Here is a 24,162-nt window from a genome sequence, read left to right on the forward strand (position 1 = left end):
CATTCTGTACTGCATTGTAAGTATGATCTCTTTTGCTTAAACAGCGTTTTGTTCTCAAAACAGTAGTAAACAGTAGTCACGTCAGTGTTGCTGCTTTACCTGCTACATACTTAACAGTTTGGGGGGAGATCTGAATTGAAGCCATTCTTGCTGTTAGTCCTTTACCACATCTGTGGTAGAAACAAATTTTTCACAAATTATCGCCTTGTTAAACATGTTTAGTATTGCAGAACTATTAGTACAAGAAACTTTCATGAGAAAAATAAGAATTTTAATTTTAATGTTCGAGATTTATCAAAGCTCTACCATAAGAATAATTCGAATTTGACTATTCGCCACCTTAAACCTGCCGAGTTCATGTATAAGTCAATGGGAGAGGTCCAGTGACCATTTTGAATATTTTATTAGCCTTCCTGACAAGCTTTTTTCGGAGAAAAAAATTAGATTCCAGTTTATTCAAATTTGATTCGAGTTTTCTGGTCGGTAAAATTTGTTGGGTTTTAGATATTTTTTCTTAAATACCCCCTCCCAATCGAATTTAAAGTATATTCAAATTTATTATGGTTAAAAAAAAACTCACGTGGATTTTAAATTTGACCTTTGATAAATGGGCCTCTAACTGTTTTTGTCTAAAAAATACCTTAGGATGTACATAACATACTGTGAGCATGTTACTATTTAAGGGGCATTACGAAAACTGTGTGTTTTATTAAACAAAGGATGGAAAGTCGGGAAAAGATGTACAGAAGCTCCAGAACTAAATTTTTTATTTGAACTGTAGGCCATTCAGCTGGGAACAACATTTTAGCAAATCGGATGTATCTTTTGCCTCTAAAGCTGTCTGTTGAGAAACTTCCACTAGCAGTAACAGTTGTCTTGTGTTTGGCTGTCGAAATCCTTTGGCAGATGCTGCAGGAGAAGTGGGCTGTTTGCTTACACTTTTTGCAATACACTCCCACTTGTTGCCATGGCGGACAGTATGTTTCTGTCAATAATTTGGCTTGGCTCAGCCTGTCTACACATCCTCTTAAAACCTTACTGAACAATCCAGTTCAGCAGAACAAGGTTAGGCAGCTTTCGTCTTTGGCCAACTGAAGTGGTTGCTGCACTTACAGAAGGCTTCTCCTCCCTGCTTCTTCAGAGAAAGAAAGGTCTTGCAAATCCCTTAGCTATTTGTTTTCTGGAGTGCGAGCACTTTCAGCTTTTTATCAGGCTCATTCAAAGGAAACTCTGTGATGCAGGGCATGAGGTAAACTCTTAACATAATGTTTGTCTCTTGAAACTCCTTGTCATCTTATGAAAATATAAATCTGTGAGGAAAGGTGAGAAAAAAAAAAAACTTCTGTTTCAATGGCTGATAACTGAAAACAAAAATATTTGTTTAAGACAGGCATGTCAAACTTATATTTTCTGGGTCTCATGTGGCCCACTCTGTCTTACTTGGTAGCCCCCACACCCATCTTATACTTTCAATTAAATGTGATCCCTGACCTTCCACACTGTTCTGTGTCAAATATATTCTGTTTTTCTTTTCAGTTCTGACCATGCTTTTGTGGTTTTATGTTAATTTAGGTAAAGCTACACAGTTATCAATGTAAATGAGTCCGTAATGAATAATGTATGGAGTAAAAAGTTTTGCTTAACCCTCATTTGCTATAAAATTACTTCTCAGTTATGTGACCCCCATTTTGGATAGCAGGGTCCCTCATAGGCTTTTATCCACTGACTCATTTGAGATTTTAGACTTTTATTAATTTTCTTATTAGAGGCTCATACAACATATACCTCTGATTTATAAAGTTTTTGTTATGTCCCATTTCAACTATTCAATATTATCTCAGGGCTTTTGTACATAGATATTTTTTGTGTGTCAAAATATCTATGCTTACTCCATCTGTTAAATTTATATACATTTAAAAATAAACTAAGGGGGAAATTTACTTACCTCCGAAAAATCCACTAGTGCTGCCTTCACCGCACTTCGCAAAGCTGCACAAATTCACGAATATCCGAAGTTGCGCACAGTTTAAGGAACGCTTGCGAAGTTGCGCAAGCGATACTACGATCAGCCGTTCGAAGTTACGCTAGCAAGGGCTAATTTGCCTACGGCGCCAAATTTAAAAATGAATGGACGTGTATGCTGCAGCGCACATTACACTACACAATCCCAGGGAAAGTTTATAAACATATATAGGGGTGTTCTAATGCCCTACACATGTGCCCACAGTATAGTTATAAAATGTATGGGGGAAGGTGGGCAAACTAAAAATAATTTTGATCTTTTTTAGCCTATCACCCTATAAAAAGTAAAACACGCCAGCTTTTTTTTTGGACTTAGAAAAATTTAACATTTTTTTTTTTCAAACTCCTATTTACTCTATTGTACTTCACCTGGTCTAACCTGGCAAAGTCAACTCTGGCGAAAGAGGTAGTGTTCATAAAAAAAAAAAAAACGTAGTAAATTTGCGTTAGGCTGCGAAGTTGCGCTACTCTAATTCGCTGGCGAATCTTCGCCAGGGCCACTGATAGTAAATTGGCGAAGTGGCAAAATGACATCACGCTGGTGAATTTTAGTAAATTTGCCCCTATGTGCTTTTTGTGAGTTTGAAACATATCTCTGTATTTTAATGTATCACGAACCTGCATCAATTACAAAAAATGTGGCATATTTTCTTTAAGAAAACGTCATAAAACATGGCTGCAAGCCTGCATCTCAAATACAGAAAACTCTGGAATATGTAGAAGTTACCCCGGTGATTTTCATTTTAGCCGGCGGGAAAGGCAGGGGAGGCAATTCTGGGAGATTAGTCGCCCCAAAAAAGAGGAGATTTGTCGCTGGGCTACTAATGGGCTACACGGTTAATACCATAGGGACACATTTTCAAGGGAACTGTTTGTGCATTAGTTATGGGGCTGCAAAACGAAATCACAGCACCATCCAAATTGTGTATAATCTTAAAAAGCCTTTATTGGATTTCTGGCTTGGATCTCAAGCGAACAACGTTTCAGGCCTGTGTGGCCTTTTTTCAAGTGGGTTAGTTATGAGGCTGCTCAGAAAGCAGCACATATGTCAGAAGGTTTTAGACTGAATTGTTTCTTTCTTCAGTATGACTTGCTTGGCAAGGGGAGAGACTTTCCTAAGGTTACAATACCCTTAGGGGCAGATTTACTAAGGGTCAAAGTGAATTTTCGAAGTTAAAAACTTCAAATTTTGAACTATTTTTTTGGTACTTCGACCATCGAATAGGCCTAAATTCGACTTCAACTTCGATTCGAAGTAAAAAAGTTTGACTTCAAAAATTGAAGTACTGTCTCTTTAAAAAAGTTCGACTTCGACACTTCGCCATCTTAAACCTGCCGAATTGCTATGTTAGCCTATGGGGATCTCCTAGAACCCATAGCCAACATTTGGCTAAGTCTTTAGAAGTCGAGCGAAATTCGACCCTTGATAAATCTGCCCCTTAATCATTGCTTGTGTAGTTGATGTGCATAAGTCTCTTAGTTTGCAAATAGTTGGAGAAAAAAAAAAACAGTGTGCCTACATTTAAATGTTCAGCATGATTTATTATTTCGCTAACATTTTGATGTCACAGCTGTTAATACTTAGCTCTTTCAGTGACAACTTCTGGGAATGTTCTGTTATTCTGCTGATATTTATATAATGCTGAACACTAAGGCACAGCTATGTCCTTACAAGTCACTATACCCACCCATAGTCTAAGAACAGACCTCAAATTGAATATTTCATGTTTCTATTTGTATGTGACAAGTTCATTTTGTGATTTATGATGAGGAGAGAAATACCATAAATGTAACATATGTCACTCTTGCTTTTCTAATGAAAAATAGGATTTAAAAATGTTGACTTTGCTAACAGGAAAAATCACTTGTCTCAGTAGATAGTATATGCTTAATAAAAGTATGTACTATTATCCTTTATTTATATAAAGCTAACATGCTGTGCAGCACTTTATACAGCTTGTTCATAATTCACATCAGTCTAGACCTCAATATGTAGGCAATACATTTTTTAATTATACAAAACCACTACTTGTGTAAGAAGAGCTTTACATTAGGGGGCAGAATTGTCAAATTCGACTAATCGCCACCTAAAATCTGTCAAATTCAAATTCATGTATAAGGACAGAACTCCACAAAGCGATGTGATGGGTCAGGTTGCGAGGAAATGTAGGTGACCAGTTGGAGGCACCAAATATAATGTAAGTTATAGAAATATTGCAGCAACAATCTACATGCATCCGACTGTCAAATGAAGATGCAGCGTGCAGCTTTTGCATCGGGCAGTCGAATGCATGGTTTGTAGCTACGATGTTTCTATAACTTACATTATATTCAGTGCCTCCAACTGGTTGTCTGCGATTCATCGCATCGCGACCCAGCGCATCGATTCGTGGAGTTCTGGCCTAAGCCAATGGTTTTTTAAGCTTCCTTAAATTCGAATAGACTTGAAATTTGACTGGGGGGTTATTTAAGAAAAAAAAATCTAATATCTAAAACTCTGACTAATTTTACCAGCACGAAAACTCGAATCAAATTTGAATCTAATTCGATCAAACTTGATTCAAAACGAGTTTTGATTATTCCCAATTGGGGTATATTATTTCTTAAAACATTTCTTTAAAACATTTTATAGTCATGCGACAAATTACATTATTGAGAACCGGCGATAAGTGATTACAAGCTTTAAAAAAAAAATTTGTAATACAGATTCATGTCAGAAGTACTGAACCTGTGGTTCCAACAATGCAGAAACTGTCCTATAACTGAAAATAACACTTGATAAAAATTTAAGTTCAACAGCAATCCAGTAATATATTGAGTCTCTGCAACATTTACACATGCGTTTTACTTTTACAAAAGCAAGAGCTACAAAGACATAAAAGGCACAGCTTTTGCTAAGGACATCCACTGGACCCCAATATTATTCTAGTTTTACAGCATGAGACATATTAATCGCTGAGCCAATTTAACCATCAGCAACTCTTATAGAAAACAGATCTTTAGCACACTGAGCAGGCTGGAAACCTACTAGCAAACAGTTTTTTTTTTTATTGTTTTTGGCTTCTTAGCTGGAGAACAGTGATGATTGGCTGAAAGGCACTTCAATATGAGTCCTATGAACACTCTGAACCAGAAATCTTTTATAGTTTACAGAGTGGAAAATCGCTGCACATAATATTACAGGTGTGCAATCTACCCTTTATATAAAGTATTTTATACCAAAACACAATTTTAGTTTTTTCCCTTGGGTTGCTTAGACCTAGTTCTTTCAGTTATTGTATCTGTTTGTCTGCAAACAAACAACATTCTTTATCAAAATAATTTCACTATGTTGTAACAGATTGTTAGCATAGGTAATTGAATTTGTCACACTGCTGCAATTAACAGCATACTAGTTCATCTATTTACAGATATTACTTTCTGCAACAACAGAAGTGTGAAATTTTACAAGACTTGGCAACAAATTGCTTCCAGTTGGTAGTATGATCCAATCAAGGCTTGTTTTTCTTTGGAGGCTTTTTACATCCTTGCCTTATAATGTGATAAATGCAACCAAATGTGATGTGCAACCAAATGTGATGTGCAACCAAATGTGATGTGCAACCAAATGTGATGTGCAACCAAATGTGATGTGCAACCAAATGTGATGTGCAACCAAATGTTCTACTTTTTCCATGAGGTACTATTTTGGATTTGTGTAATATTGGTGAGAAGATCAGGTCCGGACTTCATTTTTTTGTGACAAAAAGTAGCGTGATTTCCCTCAACACCCTTAATTTGCATTTTCAAATTAGGATTTGGATTTGGTTCGGCAAGGATTCTGGATTTGGTGCATTCCCAATGAAAATTTAGCTTTTTTGTTATTTCTTGAACTTTGGGGAAACTGAAGCTCTTTTGTGTTTGGTCTTTGCAAGGCAAATTATTAACCTTCCTTCAAAATGGACATATGACAAAGAGAATTGAATGGGCTTGTATACCGGCCATCTACTTACACAACTATCAAGAACCATGCTGACACATGACTGTGCAGCCACGCACCGTGCAAATCACATCATAAAGTTCGCTGATGACACAACCGTAGTGGGTCTCATCAGCGATAATGACGAGTCACAATACAGAGAGGAGGTGCAGCGGTAAACAGACTGCTGCAGAGCCAACAACCTGTCTCTCAATGTAGACAAAACAAAGGAGATGGTTGTTGACTTTAGGAAGACTAGGGGTGACCACCTGCCACTGTACATCGACGACTCTAATGTGGAGATCGTCAAAAGCACCAAATTCCTTGGTGTCCACCTGGCGGAGAACCTCATCTGGTCCCACAACACCAGCTACTTAGCCAAGAAAGCCCAACAGCGCCTCTACATCCTGCGCAAGCTGAGGAAATCCCATCTCCCACCATTCATAGTCAAAACCTGCTACAGAGGGACTATCGAGAGCATCCTGAGCAGCTGTATCACTGTCTGGGCTGCACTGCACTATCATGGAGCGCAAGACCCTACAGTGGATAGTGAAGACATCAGAAAAGATCATAAGTGTCTCTCTTCCTTCCATCATGGACATTTACACCACTCGCTGCATCCGTAAAGCCATCAGCATTGTGGCTGATCCAACAAACCCCCTTACACTCAATGTTCACACTCCTGCCATCTGGAAAAAGGTACCGAAGCATTAGGGCCCTCACTACCAGACCGTGTAACAGTTTCTTCCCCCAAGCCATAAGTCTCCTGAATACTCAGGGACCGGATAGATCTCTCTCACACTCACACTCCATCTGACCTTATTGTATAAATGAATAGCCATTGGATACAATTGTTCTCTGTGAGCACATCTGCACTTTATCATGTTCTTTATCATGTTCTTACTACTATCATATCACAATGATACACCCATCATGTCTGATGTTTAGCATTATTTACTTAACATATTACATCTGCTGAGTCTGCACTGTCTTGTCCTGTCCCTGCACTATGCTGTCCTGTTTTGCAGGAGTTGCATATTTTTGCACTTGCACTTTTTGTCTGTTGTCTATGTTGTGTGTAGCACCATGGTCCTAGAGGAATGTTGTTTTGTTTCACTGTGTACTGTACAAATGTATATGGATAAAAAGACAATAAACTCACTCTTGACTCTTGACTTGACTCTGAAGTTTCTTGACTCTTGACTTGACTCTAAAGTTTGCCCTGTTTAGCTTAAGAAATAACAAAACAGACTTCTGGCGATTAAAAGAACACTTACGTCCTGGTGGCATTTCCTTATGTTTTTGTAAATCATCATGCCTTTTTCTTTGTACTGCTTCAGCAAACACACATACGACTTTGTAAAGTATGAGTTAATGTTTTTATGTATAATGATTGTGTGTATTCACAATTTCTTATTATATTGTCATTTTATTTATTTTGCAGAGGATGAAAGTCCTGGACAGACATTTCACAGAGAAAGACGGAACGCTATTGCCATGCAGCCTCAAGGAGGCCAAGGTCTTGGTAAAATCAGCGAGGAGCCCTCTACATCAAGTGAGGAAAGGGCCTCATTAATAAAAAAGGAACTCCATGGATCTATAACACATCTCCCTGAACCCTCAGTTCCCTACCGTGGCACTCTCTTTGCCATGGATCCTAGGAATATTGATCCTCATTACCGTAAGTATAGCAGTCAACTTTCTTATTTATTTACATCTTATTTAATTGATTCATGCTTTTATCTTTTAACATTGTCAACGTAGGCTTAATGGATTGCATGGAGTCGTAGTATAATAACCCAAGGTGGTCAGTGGTCAGATATTCTCTGATATTAGCCTGCCATTAGTAGTAATGGGCGAATATCGAAACACATTGAAGTCAATGGGCATCAAAATTACTTTGATGTGTGACGAGCGACAATTTTTATACGTGAAATATTTTGTCCAAATGCATAAAAGTCAAAGGGGTGTTCAAACAATTTTTTTTGTTGCAGCAAAATTTTCACCGGCTAATTTTTGCCACAGTATTGCGAAAACATTCACGGGCGGCGAAGCGCAGAAAATTAACCGTGAATCCATGCTTGCCGAATAAATTCACCCATCACTAGTCATTAGTCATTTGCCTGCCACATTTTTTATCTTGCTCAAAAGGTATGAAAACACCAAACAAAGGCCATAATATTCCCATTGGTTGTAAATTTATGATCCCATTGTTCAAATGAAGCCATATATCCACTATAAAATAAAAACAATAAAAGTTCACATGACATGGAACCTTCTATGCAGGGGCTGATTTTGGCTACAGACACCCAGAGCCACAGGGTCCTAGCACCCGCGTGAGCGAACGCATGTGGCATGCTGCCCCTACCACAAATCCAGGCCTGCTTCTTTGTTCCCTCACAAAACTACATACTCAATAGGCAGAATCAAAATAGCATAAATTCAATTATACATTTTAAGAAACAATTTATAGAGACCTCCTCTTGTTAAATGTCTTCATTGCAAGATATTTAAACATGGCTTCAATAAATAAACATTTAGGTTCTAGCAAAAAAGGGCTTAACGCAATAAGACACTGTAATAAGAAAAATAAGAAAAATGCTATTCAGTAATCAAGGCCATTCAGAGGTGCCAGAATTCACGCCTTTGAATCCCTTATATATCACCCAGGCAGGATATGGCTTTGCAATTTAACCTTTTGCTCCCCTGTTCTAGATGACAGTTAGCATCACACAAAAAGGCACCAGTCTGCTTTTTTCCCTTTCACATTATTCACAAACTTTTACGGTTTATGTTAAAAGGTCATTGACCAGATGACTGATTAGGAGGGACAGCTGATTAGTGCCCAGGGGTTGCTAGAAGAAATGTGGCAGGAATAAAAGCTAACCTTCCTCCTTCGTTAGTAAGTAAGCAGCATAAAGCAAAGAGCTCACTTGCTGGGGAGGAGATCAAAGTGTTTTACAAATTTAATAATTTTCACCAGCTAGTCTCTTTTCCATGGCTTAATGAGACAACATATGTTTTTTGTTTAAAAATCTGTTTAACAATATTTATGGGGTAAAGGCATCTTTATTGTTCAATGAAAATCTGATCCATATATATCCAAAAAAAATCAAAGTGCTGCACAATTCTGATTTATTCACTTATTACATATATACCATAACCATGCACATAAATACTGGCCAACAGTATTTAAATACTTCATCACTGACTGGTCACTAAAACCAGCTACTAAAGAGTCAGCAGTTAGCTAGTCTGAACTTAAGCAGGGTTATCCTTAAATTCAGGTCTGATTAGTGTCTTGAAGAGATAAGATATATCTTATTAAATTACTACAGATGACAAAGAGTTACAAAGAGCAGACAAGGGTGCAAAGTGGAATAAAAATATGCAAACCATAAACACAGACTGTTTAACTGGCTAACTATTTTATCCCTATATTCCTAATTGACTGGAGATACTTGTCTGCAGTTGTAAAATGTGGAGGCGTATTTATCAGCATTTTTTTATTTTAGTGGTTTTAGAGGCTAAACTCACATCTAAAACCCACAAATGTTATGAAATTTATTCAAAGATCCGAATATAAAAAGCATGAATGGAAAAAACTTTGAACAATGAGCTAAAAGATATGAATGCCACTTAAACCTATAAAAATGTAAGCTTTTCAGACAATTACTACAGAAAAAAAAATCCGAAAACAAAAATCCAATTGACTTCTATAGCACCTTGACAACTTTTACTGGGGTAGTTTTTGCATTAAAAGTTTTTGGTTGTTTTTAGACTTAATACATCTCGAATCTTTAGAATTTTTTTAGAAATATAGGAAAACCACGATTAACTGAGATTTGTGGAAAAAAAATTAAATTGTTAGTAAATGGGCCCCTTAGATTGTTAGTTGAATTTGTCGCTTTTGCCCTTTCAAATTGTTTTTGTTCTGGCATCACTTTTCTGTTGATTCACTGCACACGCTCTGTGCTGCTGTCACTTACTGAGCTTAGGGACCCACTCACAATATACAGTACGCATAGAATAGAAATGTCACAATATAAGGAAGATTAGTAATTAATACAGATAATTACTACATTGCAGCTCAGAAACCAGTGCAACTAGCATCAGAATTAATAATCAGCCCTGTAGCATCACCTTATATTACTGACAAACCTCATTTTCTGCTTGATAATTTGTGACAACCCCTAAGCTTAGCTTCTCAACAGCTGCTCAGAGCCCACTGACAGACACTCTCCAAGATGGTGACCCCCTGTGGCAAGTTTAAAGTCCTGGATCATTGCTGTTATTGAGAAGCTGAAACTTTATGCTGGTGTAATAATAAATATATAAAATATGGCATTTTTAGCCATATTAAATTTTAGGTTTGAGTTCTTCTTTAAATCGAACCTGCAGTTTTTGAAATAATTGATTAATAAATCAGTGTATATGTGTACATGTGTATTAATTCAGTATTAAAAATTTGGTATGCATCTTGTTTTTGGGGGTACATAGAATTCTCACCAGCACTCTTGCTTAAGTGCTTCTCTGTTTTACCTTAGTTCTCTAAGGGGCAGATTTATCAAATGTCGAATTTCGAATTGATGTTAATTTTATTTTACTCTAATAAATTTGAATGTACTCACAACTCAAATGAGAGGATATTTATGAAAAAATTAGAACGTCTAAAATCCGATCGAATGGGAACGACCCGAAAATTCGATTCGTATTCAAATTGAATTAGAACAAAACTCGAATCAAATTTTCCTCCGAAAAAAACTTGATTGTCAGTAAGGCTATCAACATATTAAATTGGGTCAACAGACCTCTGCCATTGACTTGTAAATTAATTTGTCAGGTTTAGGTGGCAAATATTCAAATTAGAACTGTTTCCATAGCCCAGGTGTGATACATCTCACATTCTAATTTACATTCAAATTTACATTCTAATTGGTGTTTTAAAATTCAAATATGTGATTTTTGAGAAAAAAAATGTGAAAATTCTAATTTACCATTCAAACCTTAATAAATCTGCCCTAAATGTCTTGGCCATACATCACCATGTAGCAATAATGAAGAGAAGTGGGAACAGCATTCACGTAAACTTTATTCAAACCAAAGACTGACTTGTACTGTACTGCCTTTGTCTTAAAAACCCACATTGGCTGGGGCAAACTGTTTTTGCATTGTTCACTGTCTATTTTTTGAAAATAAGCACAACATTGCCAAAGTGGTAGTGGATACTATATTCTAAGAAAACTAGGCATATAATATTAGCTTAATCCATCACTAACTGGTTACTGTGGGTTACTGCTATCAAATTATATTGTATTTGATTCTTCTGTGGTTATTTTTGTCTTTTGCAGTAAGTAGTTTTGACTGTAAAATGGACACAATTATCATTATATTTTTTAGCATGGTTCCATCTCATTGATTAGCAAAAAGGAATAAAAACCTAGAGGTAAATCTATCAAATATTGAAATTGAGCATTTTGCAGTTTGACATTTGCAGCAGTTTGATATTTTGCCAATTCACTGGCACTTTTTTTGCGAAACAGAAAAGGCTTTTAACAAAGTGACATTTACACTTATGTAAGAAGATGCATATATCAATTTTGCTGCTTTAAGTTGCCAAACATCTTTCTGCTTTGTACTGCGTTAGAGCTCAGTAGCAACTCCGGGCTCTAGCAACCCTCAGAAGCTTAACTTCAGCTGCACTTACAATCTGTTATGATTTTGACAATTTATCCAGCATAGTTAGCAAATGCACAGTATTTTTTTAATGAGTGGTAATTATGAGTAAACATTTGGGCATAATAAATCTTCACCACAGTATTTTGACAGATCTCTTTCTTACATTTAGGCACTGTGAGACAGCAGCTGGAAAAGTTGTGAAAGGTCAGGACATTTCCCCTAGGTTTCTTTCCAATATTTAGGAAGCTGAACCCAGCAAGATGTTGTGAAGAGAAAATGGAAAAATGTGTTCTGGGTCTGGTTATATGTTGGAAACAGCCTTACGGGGGAATGAAATAAAAGTCGGTAACGGAAAAACTATTATGCCTTTGCGCAAACAAATTTTGATTTGCGCGAATTTAATATAGCTTTTTTGACCACTTCCGACAGTGGAAGTCTATTTGCGTATTTTATAGTTTGCGCCAATGTGCAGTAAATGTAATAAAACTTCTTACTGAAAAAGTTGTTATGTTTGCTCCAAAAGATTACGACACCTTCAAGCACTTCTTTAGAGTGCGCAATTAAAATGCGCAATGCAATAACAGTTTAAAGAACAATTTTACATTGCGAGATGTGGATTTTTATCCTTATTGGTGCGAATTGTTTTTCTCTTTGCGACTTTAATTACATCCCCCCTTTAATCTGCTAAACCTGGTTCCCTCACAAAACCATGACAAGTGTTTTTGAATCTTTCTGTTGTCGTTCTTATTTTACCCTGTTTAATTGCTTGGTTTTCATCACAATTATTAGGATGATTAGAAAAAAATGGAGCCTAGAATTAAGTTTATCTAATATTTGTTTGGTGAATCGAAGAAGTTCTGGTGATTACCATAAGTTTTATATTTTCCCCCTTTTATCAATACTTTCCTGTCTGACAGGAAAGGGTTGTAAAGAAATTACACATTTACTTTTATAAAAAAAGATATATCAGTTTTTGGCTGCTTTGAACTGAGAGATCTCATCTCTTTGGCAGAATGAAGTTGGCAATGCATTTATACTTCTATGTGTTCTGAAGCATTGGATATGAGCATGTATACTGCTGTATGTCATCAGGGCATTTAACATGAAGTAGCTCTATTTTTAAACAGCTATTGGGGTTATGTAATAAAATGCACTAAGTTTGCCCAGGTGCAGTAACCTATAGAAACCGCAGGTACCATTTACTGGTCATCTGTTTAAAGGAGAAGGAAATTCCCTGGGCGCAAAAACCCTCCCCTGTGTTGCCCCCCCTCCCTCCTCCCTCCTGGCCTACCTGTCCGGCCGGGCAAATGCCCCTAACTTGTTACTCACCCCTCTGCGCAGGTCCTGTCCACGAAGTTCACAGGTGCCATCTTCTCCCAAGCGGTTGGGAGAAGATGGCGCCTGTGAGCTCCGTGGACAGGACCTGCGCAGAGAGGTTAGTAACAAGTTAGGAGCATTTGCTGGGGGGACAGGTAGGCCAGGGTGGAGGAGGGAGGGGGGGCAACACAGGGGAGGGGGAGGGATTTTTGCGCCCAGGGGGTTTCCTTCTCCTTTAAAAGCAAACATCCTAATGCTTGCTATGGGTTACTGCTCCTGGACAAACGTAATGCCTTTAATTACATTTGGGGGAATGTGTTTTAGTTGGCACTACATTTGTTTTGCTGTGTATTCAGGGACATTACACATAAAGTTAGTACAGCAGTTATCCCTTTAAGTGCTTTGTGACCATAAAATTAAGTTGGCATTATGTTTATACAGCCATGTGTTCTGTCATTCAACATGTTGGCACTGTGCATATACAGATATGGGACCTGTAATCCGGAATGCTCGGGACCTGGGGTTGTCCAGATATTGAATCTTCATACCTTAAGTCTACATGAAAATTATTTAAACATTAAATAGACTCAAAAGGCTGGTTTTGCTTCCAGTAAGGGTTAATTATATTTTAGTTAAGATCAAGTACAAGGTACTTTTTTATTATTACAGAGAAAAAGGAAATCATTTTAAAAATTTGGATAAAATGCAGTCTATATGGATGGGGTTTCCAGATAATGGATCCCATACCCGTACTGCTGTGTTATGGTACATTAAACATTAAAGGGATACTGTCATGGAAAAAAAAAAAATTTCCAAAATGAATCAGTTAATAGTGCTGCTCCAGCAGAAATCGGCACTGAAATCCATTTCTCAAAAGAGCAAACAGATTTTTTTATATTCAATTTTGAAATCTGACATGGGGCTAGACATTTTGTCTATTACCCAGGTGCCCCTGGTCATTAACTGATTCGTTTTTTTTTCCCATGACAGTATCCCTTTAAGTTGGTACTGCATTTACTTGTATGTGTTTAGTTTGTAAACATGTACCTCAGAGAGTTTCAATGGGAAATCTACCCGTGGTTTAATAAAATTGGCTAAAATCTTATTGGAGAATTGTAGAGACGAGGTATTATCATGGCATTTATTTATAAAGAACTAGCACACATACAATAAGCAATACATAAGCAATTGCCATTTATAGAAAGTGAGAGTATGTAATGAGGCACCTGTAAACTGTTACCAGCCTGTTATCAGCCTGATCCTGCATTCAGTTAAATGAAAATTGAAAATTTTGTGTTTTGGTCACTGACAGCCCAGTCTACAGGCAGTTTCAGGAGAATTCTGATCTATTTTTGTTTAAAAAAAAAAGCTGGCTAAGTGTAAGGTACCTGTAACCGCAGCCGGGGCGCAGACACGGGGGTGCTTAGGTTCCTGAGGATTCCCGGCGTCTGTCGCGCGTGTGCGCGTCTTTGCGCGGGCGTGCGTCCGTTCATTCGGACGCGCGCGTCATTACGTTTTTGGCGCCAAACTTGTCCCTATAAAAAGACTTCAGCAAGAACAAACAGTGCTTGGTGATTTCCTTGCTAGTGCTTGTTACTGTGTTCTCTGATTATACTTTGGATTTGTCTTTCTTGTTACCGACCTCGGCCTGACCTGGACTTCGATTACCTTCTGCCTGCCTTCGACCTCGGCCTGTTCCAGACTACGAGTACTTCTGCCTGCCTACTGACCTGTTGCCTAATTCCCGTCTACGAATATCTTCTGCCTGCCTCCGACCTCTGCCTGTCCCTGACTATGTTCACCTCTGCCCGCCTACCGACTCTCTGCCTGTTCTCCGACCACGCTTTTGACTTGCATCTATTCCTTCAGGTCAAGTTCAGCAAGCTGTACACTAACAGCAGTTCTAACTGCTCTTCCTATTGAATCTCCAAAAGAGCCTGACAGAATCACCAAGCCAGATGGAGCATTCGGAAGAGTTGCCTACCTTGGTCGACTTGTCCCAACAAATCGTTTCACTCACCCAGGTAGTGAGAGAACTTCGGGGAGATTATTTGCATGTGCAGGAACAGTTGCAAGATTTACAGATTTCTGCGATTCCTCCAGTCGCTCCCACATCTGGGCAATCAGGTGCTGCCGCCGGAGGAGCAACTTCTTCTTCCCATGAACCTAAGGTAGCTATGCCTGACAAGTTTTCTGGGGACCGAAGGACTTTTAGAACCTTTATTAATAGTTGCCGTCTTCTGTTTACATTGAAACCTCAGTCTCATGCTACCGATCAGATCCGGGTGGGAGTGATGATTTCTTTGCTTCAAGGGCAACCTCAGGTGTGGGCTCATCGTTTATTGGAGCAAAATAGTCCTCTCTTGGCTACGACGGATTCCTTCATTCAGGCCCTGTCTAAAATCTATGAAGACCCTCACCAAGTAGATACAGCTGAGTCAGCTCTACGAAACCTTTGTCAGCTCCGTCGTCCAGTAGAAGAGTATGTGGCTGAGTTTCGTTGTTGGGCTCCAGATACCCTCTGGAATGACAGAGCCCTTCGACATCAATTTCGTATGGGACTGTCCGACACCCTAAGGGATGAATTGGCAAGGGTTGGTCTACCTTCTTCCCTGGAGGAAGTGATTTCCCTCGCTATTCAAATTGACCAGAGACTCAGGGAGAGGCGCCAAGAAAGAGGTGTCAGCTCATCTACTCCGGACTGGGTGCTCCCTACCGCTCCCCCTCCAGTTTTCCCAGCTTCTTCTTCCTCTGACCCAGAACCCATGCAACTTGGGGTGGTCCGTAAGGCACTTTCGGTGGAGGAGAGACTTTGACGTAGACGTCTAAATCTATGCTTGTACTGTGGCCTGGCTGGACACCTGCTTAAGAATTGTCCCACACGACCTGATGGTAAAATTCCTTCATCTCAAACTTACAAGTTGCCCTGCATCCCATCGCTGCAATCTTATATTCTACTTCATCTCTCGTTTCAGTGGAACCAAAGAAGGTTTGAAGTGGATGCCGTGGTGGACTCGGGAGCCTGTGGATGTTTTATTAATCAGGCTTTTGCAGATCTTCATTTGATTCCGCTCATTCCCAAGACCCAGCCTATTCCTGTCAAGATGGCGGATGGAAATTTTGTTGCTTCGGGACCAGTATCCTTGGAGACCCCACATATTTTGACCTTTTCTGTTCAGGGGCATTTTGAGTTATTAAAATTTGATGTGATGGAAAATCTTCTCTTCCCTGTCATTCTTGGAATTCCTTGGTTAAGAAGTCACAATCCCTGTATTGATTGGCAGTCTGGGACACTTGTTTTTAATTCTAATTACTGCCGTGAAAATTGTCTTCCTTCCTCACAAGTTTTAGGCCTCACCACTGTGGATGATGAGACTTTTCAGTTGGTCCCTCATGCGTATCACGATTTTTTAGATGTCTTCAGTAAGAAAGCAGCGGACTCCCTTCCTCCGCACAGAAGTTATGATTGTCCTATCGATTTACTTCCCGGTGCAGCCATCCCTTTCGGAAGAATTTATCCTTTATCCGAACCTGAACTGGCTACTTTAAAGGATTACATCGATGAAAACCTTGCTAAGGGTTTTATCCAACATTCTACTTTCCCCGCTGGAGCAGGCATCTTCTTTGTCGAAAAGAAAGACCATTCTTTAAGACCATGCATCGACTTCCGAGAACTCAATAAAATAACTATCAAGAATCGTTATCCGTTACCCCTCATTCCTGATCTTTTTCAAAGACTTTGTCGTGCTAAAATCTTTTCTAAGTTTGATCTCAGAGGAGCCTATAATTTGGTTCGTATTCGTGAGGGAGATGAGTGGAAGACTGCTTTCCGTTCTCGTTATGGTCATTTCGAATATACTGTTATGCCTTTCGGTCTTTGCAACGCTCCTGCCACTTTTCAGCACTTTGTCAACGACATCTTTCATGATCTGTTGGACCAGTTCGTCATTGTTTATCTTGATGATATTCTAATTTTCTCTAATTCTTTGGAAGAACACCGTCTTCATGTAAGAGAGGTGTTAATTCGCCTCAGACAACATCAACTATATGCCAAGGCCTCCAAATGCGAGTTTGAGAGATCCAGCATTGAATTTTTGGGTTTTTTAGTTTCCGATCAAGGTTTCAAGATGGATTCCAAAAAAGTAGAGGCAGTTGTTAACTGGCCCCCGCCTGTGGATCGTAAGGGTATTCTACGTTTTGTAGGGTTTGCTAACTTTTACAGAAGGTTCATCAAAGGTTTTTCTACTATTATCAAACCTCTCACCGATCTTACAAGCAGTAAAATTAAATTTTTCTGGTCTCCGGCTGCTCAACAAGCTTTTGAATGTCTAAAGAAGTTGTTTGTCTCTGCCCCCATTCTCGTACATGCTGATGTATCCAAACCCTTTATTCTTGAAGTTGATGCCTCGGAGGTGGCCATTGGAGCAATTCTTTCCCAACGCACAGGACTTAAGGACATTTTACATCCAGTAGCCTTCTTTTCTAAGAAATTATCCCCTACTGAAAGAAATTATGACGTGGGAGATCGGGAACTGTTAGCTATTAAGGGAGCCTTAGAAGAATGGCGACATCTTTTAGAGGGAGCTGTGCATCCAATGATCATTTTTACTGACCACAAAAATTTGGAATATTTACGCACAGCAAAAAGATTAAATCCTCGACAAGCAAGATGGGCACTTTTCTTCTCTCGTTTTCAGTTCCATATCACATACAAGCCTGGTTCTAAGAATATGAAGGCGGATGCTCTTTCCAGAATTTTTCCTGTAGAAAAAGATGATTTGGCACCTGACACGATTCTTCAGCCTGGACATTTTTTACTTCTACAATCTTCTTTTATCGAAAATTTAAGAAATTTTCCTCAGTCACTAACGGATTATCCTGGGGTTAATGACTTGTCGCTTCAAGATAATCTTCTTTTTCGAAACAACAAGTTGGTTGTTCCTCCCAGTCTTCGTCTAGAGGCTCTTAAACTTATTCATGATCATCCTTTAGCTGGACATTCGGGGGTTTGAAGATCTTTTGGTGGAAAATTGGTATTTATTAAGGAAATTGTGAGACTACATGGCTTACCCAATGAAATTATCTCCGATCGAGGGTCACAATTTACCTCTAAGTTCTGGACTGCTTTATGTAAGGCTTTAGGTATTTCATTGTCCCGGTCTTCTGCCTATCATCCACAGACTAATGGCCAAACCGAGAGAACCAATCAGACTCTTGAACAATATATTCGTACTTTTTCTTCTTATCTCCAGGACAATTGGTTTTCACTTCTTCCCTGTGCTGAGTTCTGTTATAACAACTCTATACATTCTTCCACAGGTCAAACACCATTCTTCTCTAATGTGGGATTCCATCCTATTATGTTTCCAGATATTTTGCCTGAAATAACCCTTCCTTCGCTCCAGGATCGTTTGAAGTTTTTGAAGCAAAACTCTAAGACTCTGAAGATACACATCAGCAAGGCTCAACAAAACTTTAAGATCTTTGCAGATCGAAGACGAGGGGAGGATCCGGAATTCAAGGTGGGTGATAAAGTTTGGCTTTCTACATTGAATCTACGCCTTTCTAACCCCTCCAAGAAGCTGGCTCCGAAGTTTCTGGGACCCTTTTCTGTTAAAAGAGTTGTTAACCCTGTCTCTTTTGAACTTGAGTTACCAAAGTCTTTGAAAGATTATCCTGTTTTCCACTCTGCTCTGCTCAAGAGGGTTGTTCCAAATACTTTTCATGGTCGTATCCTTCCTCCTCCTCCTGTGGTTTCTTGTCAAGGCGAAGCGGAATTTGAGGTGGAGAAGATTCTAGATTCAAGGCTTCGAGGCAGGAGATTACAGTATCTTGTCAAGTGGAAAGGATTTCCTAACGAAGAGAATTCCTGGGAACCAGTGGAAAACGTTCATGCTCCGAGGTTGGTTTCAGCTTTCCATAGGAGTCACCCTGAGAAGCCTGCTAAAGACGTCCTGAGGCCGCCCCTCAGGGGGGGGCAATGTAAGGTACCTGTAACCGCAGCCGGGGCGCAGACACGGGGGTGCTTAGGTTCCTGAGGATTCCCGGCGTCTGTCGCGCGTGTGCGCGTCTTTGCGCGGGCGCGCGTCCGTTCATTCGGACGCGCGCACATCGCAATGGACGCGGGCGCGTTGACGCTGCGTCATTACGTTGTTGGCGCCAAACTTGTCCCTATAAAAAGACGTCAGCAAGAACAAACAGTGCTTGGTGATTTCCTTGCTAGTGCTTGTTACTGTGTTCTCTGATTATACTTTGGATTTGTCTTTCTTGTTACCGACCTCGGCCTGACCTGGACTTCGATTACCTTCTGCCTGCCTTCGACCTCGGCCTGTTCCAGACTACGAGTACTTCTGCCTGCCTACTGACCTGTTGCCTAATTCCCATCTACGAATATCTTCTGCCTGCCTCCGACCTCTGCCTGTCCCTGACTACGTTCACCTCTGCCCGCCTACCGACTCTCTGCCTGTTCTCCGACCACGCTTTTGACTTGCATCTATTCCTTCGGGTCAAGTTCAGCAAGCTGTACACTAACAGCAGTTCTAACTGCTCTTCCTATTGAATCTCCAAAAGAGCCTGACACTAAGTTGCCTACATGCCTCCAATTGTTGTTGTGAGACAAGATAGGGGGATAAAGCAAAGTAAGCACGTATTCACATGTATGTCAAGTCTAAAGTAAAGTAAATGATAACCCTTACTTTTTTATTGGTTTATCTTTTTATTGACTCCAAAATTAGCTAGAGACATATGTGTAGAATGGCAGTAGTAACCAATATGCCAACTGCACAAACAAGCAAGGAATGCAAGAGGTCATATAGCTGCACCCAGGTCCTGTTCAGGTGGGTTCCAGCAACATTAGCTTATGCTGTGTGTTTTAATTCCAAGCCTCCTAGGGGCATATGATGCGTAAAAAACGGTGGGATAATCATCGCCAAGCTTAGCTGTGTAAAAAAAGTTTTTACGCCAGTTAAACATTCTGCCCATTGTTTTTTTTTATAGGATCAAGTGTTTTTTGGTCAATTATGTAGACATTAAATAGGTTTTATACTATAGATTGGATTGGTGCAAATATGGTAATATTAACTATTCTTCAGTATCTTTATAAGGAGATGTATTTCGTGTCTTACTATGGCCAAAGAATGACTTACCTTATTACTTAAAAGTAAACAGTTCTGGAGGCAAGGTCTGTAGTGATTAGGTGGGATAATTTAAAACTGGTGAGATCATTCTGGCTGCTTCTCATTAACTTATCGAACTTGAGAGCAAGGCATGAAAATTCTTGAGTGTTTTCAGAGAGCTACGGGGGTTTGTGCAAGCAAATGATCTAATTTCAGAGCCAGGCATCTGAATGTGCAAAAAATAACATTAGCAATGACAAATGCCACATTGACCTCCTTCGCTCTCAGTGTTACCTCTTAAATTTATCACTGGTGCCAGTGTTGTTTGGTATACTGCAGACTCAGCAGACAACTCTCCAATTTTCCCCATGGGGATTGGTTCCTTGTCCAGTCCCGTCATTGCTAAATGCACTTAATTTCATGACACATGTGAATGTTATAGAGAACAGTGTATGCGAGGAGCCTGCATTTGCAGTAGTGCTTGCATGGTTTATATTTCCTTGAATATATATTGAATTTAATATAATTTATCCTATTAGTTGTTCTACACATGAGAAAAGTTCTCTTTTTCATGACATGTCTTGTAACTGCTTCAAATCAATTTAAATGCACAACAATTTGGAGCTGTATGTTTTATCATTTGGTCGGCAAACCAGGGAAACACAACTGACAGTTGTCCAGGTTTTGGTGAACTACAATTTCTAGGAATCGCCAAGCTGTCTAGACAACTTTGAGCTAGCTTAACAGCTGCCGATACCTTCTGATCAAATAAAGTAGAAAAGAACAGATCAGCTGATGTTCTGCCCCTGACAGCAATTGTACGAAAGTTACGTCCGACAAAAGCTAGTGACAGTCTCCCACTGAAAATCCTACGATCTGCAATACATGCAGAGATATTATCGGCAGCCGACAGAAATCTTAAAGGAATAGTTCAGTGTGAAAATAAAAACTGTGTAAATAGATAGGCTGTGCAAAATAAAAAATGTTTCTAATATAGTTAGTTAGCCAAAAATGTAATATATAAAGGCTGGAGTGAACAGATGTCTAATAAAACAGCCAGAATCCAACTTCCTGCTTTTCAGTGAGTTAGTCAGCGACTTGAAGGGGGGCCACATGGTACATTTCTGTTCAGTGAGTTTGTAATTGATCCTCAGCATTCAGCTCAGATTCAAAAACAACAGAAATGACTCATGTGGCCCCCCCTCAAGTCTCTGATTGGTTACTGCCTGGTAGCCAGGGTAACCAGTCAGTGTAAACCAAGAGAGCTGTAAAGCAGGAAGTTGGGTTCCGACTGACAGGTTATACATCAATCACTCCAGCCTTTATACATTACATTTTTGCTAACTAACTATATTAGAAACATTTTTTATTTTGCACAGCCTATCTATTTACCCAGTTTTTATTTTTACACTGAACAATTCCTTTAAAACCTGTCTGATCGACCAAACGACTGATCTCCGCCGGATGAAAAATGTTGTGACTCTCCACACACGGTCCGAAAATCTTCAATTCATACGATCAAATCTTTGCGTCTATGGCCAGCTTAACTCCCATCCACGAATTTTACTTATTTACCAATATTTCAGGTAGAAAAAATTGGATAGAAAAAACCTCAAAACTAGAAGACAATTAGTTTAAATATGTAACCCTTAGTGTAAAGTCACCTTGCATTAATTTAGGAGAATTTTCCTTAAATACATCCTCTGCAATATCTGGTTTCAGCAGTTTCCACTTTTATGACTGTTGATTTGAATTGTATAGTTGGAGAAGCATGCCTAGTGTGACTTTTCTTTCCCTTTAAGCAAGGTGTTTGTGTTTAAACAAAATGTCTCACCTTTCTGAAACATGCAAAAGAAGAAACTAGTATGTAAAAGGTACTGGTATGTTTTTGCTGTGATTGTTCTGCTGTGTTTTCTGAACATTGCACATGTGGAATGTTGTATTCTCTCGGGAAGTTCCAATTATCATGCAGAATTGAAACACAATCATTTCAGAGGTATGGTAACCATTACTTCAAACATTCATAACGTGTGTGGAATAAAAGCATTACAGGAGGGGTGTACCCCCTTGCTGAGAGTAGCATGGGAGGAGCTGGGGCCTGCATGCTTTTTTGATTGAACACAAGTTAGGCCTGCCAATATCACTACTAAATATGGATGGAAGGCACCCATTACTCAGAAATAAACACTATTTAACTTTTACAGTGATTTGGGCATTTTGTGCTGTTATTACTGGTAGGAACTGTGTCATTATAAATAGCAAATTTAAATACATTTTTTGAAGCACTCTGCAACAAACCCCCTGCTAATTGTTACTGAAGGGCACACATGCTAAAATATTGTTTAGTCATTAGTTTCCAGAGAACTAGTTATGGACAGACGGTCTGGGCTGGATTGCATGGTCCTCCAATATAATGGAGTATTCAAAAGTACTTCTAACTACTAAGAGGATTGGGTTGCCCAATAATAGATAACCAGCCCTCTGTGAGCTACTGAGTAAGACACATCACAAGTCACAACTATGCTAGAGGTGGGATAAAATTAAAAACAAACAAACAATGGACAGTCCTTCATTTCATTAAATGGTACAGCACTCTCTAATATATTAAACGGACTTACTCAACCCTATAGTTAGGGTGGTGCAGGAGATAAAGTAATTGAAGAGTAAATAATAATAAAAGTATCTCAAAGTCTGCACTCGGTATTTAGTCTTAAATTTGTTGTATTTCAATTTATTTATTCTTTCAGCCACCTGCTTCAAATAATTAGTAACCCATATGTAAATACGAATTAATCAGCTTTTATTTTACACATATGCAAAAACCACATATTTTTAAAAAAAATCTTCACACATAAATATAAATCACAATTGATCAATATAAATAGAGTCGGTTAATTGATATTAGATTTGATGCTGTTAATAATAATTTGATGTTCCAAATTGATAATTATGGACCAGTTGCTGTTGATATAAAATTCATTAGTTGGTTAATTTGTTAATGTCCCGGATAAATCCATAATTAATGTCCATGTGTTCCTGTTAAAATTAAATTACTGAGAAAAACGCCAGCTCTGTTATTTCTTCCTTCTGCCGCTGTTAAGTTAATTGCAACATTGATAGCTACTGTTGCCACTTTAATAAATCCTCCTTCAGGTTGGAAACAAAGTGGAAACAATTGTAACGGTTTGTAACCAAAGTCAGTCTTAACAGGCCACCTGCTGCCAGCCACTTGGAATTACTGCAAATTGCAACAGTATAAAGTTGTTGAAACTGTTGCTAAATAACTCCTGTTGAGATTTTTCCAAGGCCCATACTACATCAAAGAGTACTGCACATCTCGCTATTCCTGAGACAGTGGTACAGAAATAAATGCCGGTATACGTTACCGCTTCGTGGTTACTAGAGTAGTTACTCTTGATTGTGGGCTTAGTGCTCCTCGTCTCGCACCTTTCATCTCTGCATATGACTTTCTGGGCAACACTTGTGCGGCTTTTCTTTTACGGCTGCAGTTGTTTGTTCTTTTGTGTCCGTGTATCGGGTAGCGGCAGGAAGGAGAGAGCGTTTTCCCTCATGGATGCACGCCAACGCGCGTTTCACCGTCCTCAGCTTCGTCAGGGCGTAATGATGTCATTGACCACGATCCTCTTAAAGCTTATATGGTGAAATACGTTATGTTGCCATAGCAACTAATCTCCATATTACTAGAATTATTAGCACCAATTTGATCTATTGACTTAAAGATTAACAACATCAATACAGGTTATTTAAATGCGATCAATTCTTTATTAATTTATATAGTACTAGCTTGGATCAGATATTTATCCCAAATTAATGCAGAATAAGGTTATCTTGGATTTTTTATATATACATATTCACAGAAATACACCAAATTTCATATCTTCGTTTAACCCATGGGGCCATTTCGTATCTAACTCAAAAATCCATCTAAGCTCTTTTCTTAATAGCACTTTATCAATATCACCACCACGAATACCTAACGTAACGTGCTCTATCCCAAACATTTTCAAACTTTTGGTATCTCCATCATGGACTGAATTAAAGTGCTTAGCT

At 38.9% G+C, this 24,162-nt stretch overlaps 1 protein-coding gene across 5 annotated transcripts in view; it reads left to right on the forward strand.

Annotated features, from left to right (window-relative positions):
• gli3.S (GLI family zinc finger 3 S homeolog) overlaps nt 1–24,162 on the forward strand; it is a 165,332-nt gene that overhangs the window by 48,593 nt on the left and 92,577 nt on the right. For 4 of the 5 annotated variants that reach the window (XM_018269358.2, XM_018269355.2, XM_018269356.2 and 1 more), the window contains exon 3: nt 7,425–7,661. In XM_018269358.2, the coding sequence (XP_018124847.1) occupies nt 7,425–7,661 (237 nt within the window). Of the gene's footprint in view, nt 1–7,424; nt 7,662–11,828; nt 11,864–24,162 lie in introns of those variants that run through there. The other variant, XM_041567576.1, reaches the window with a different exon arrangement.

This window comes from Xenopus laevis, chromosome 6S, assembly GCF_017654675.1.
Source record: "Xenopus laevis strain J_2021 chromosome 6S, Xenopus_laevis_v10.1, whole genome shotgun sequence".
In the NCBI taxonomy this organism is placed as follows: Eukaryota; Metazoa; Chordata; class Amphibia; order Anura; family Pipidae; genus Xenopus; species Xenopus laevis.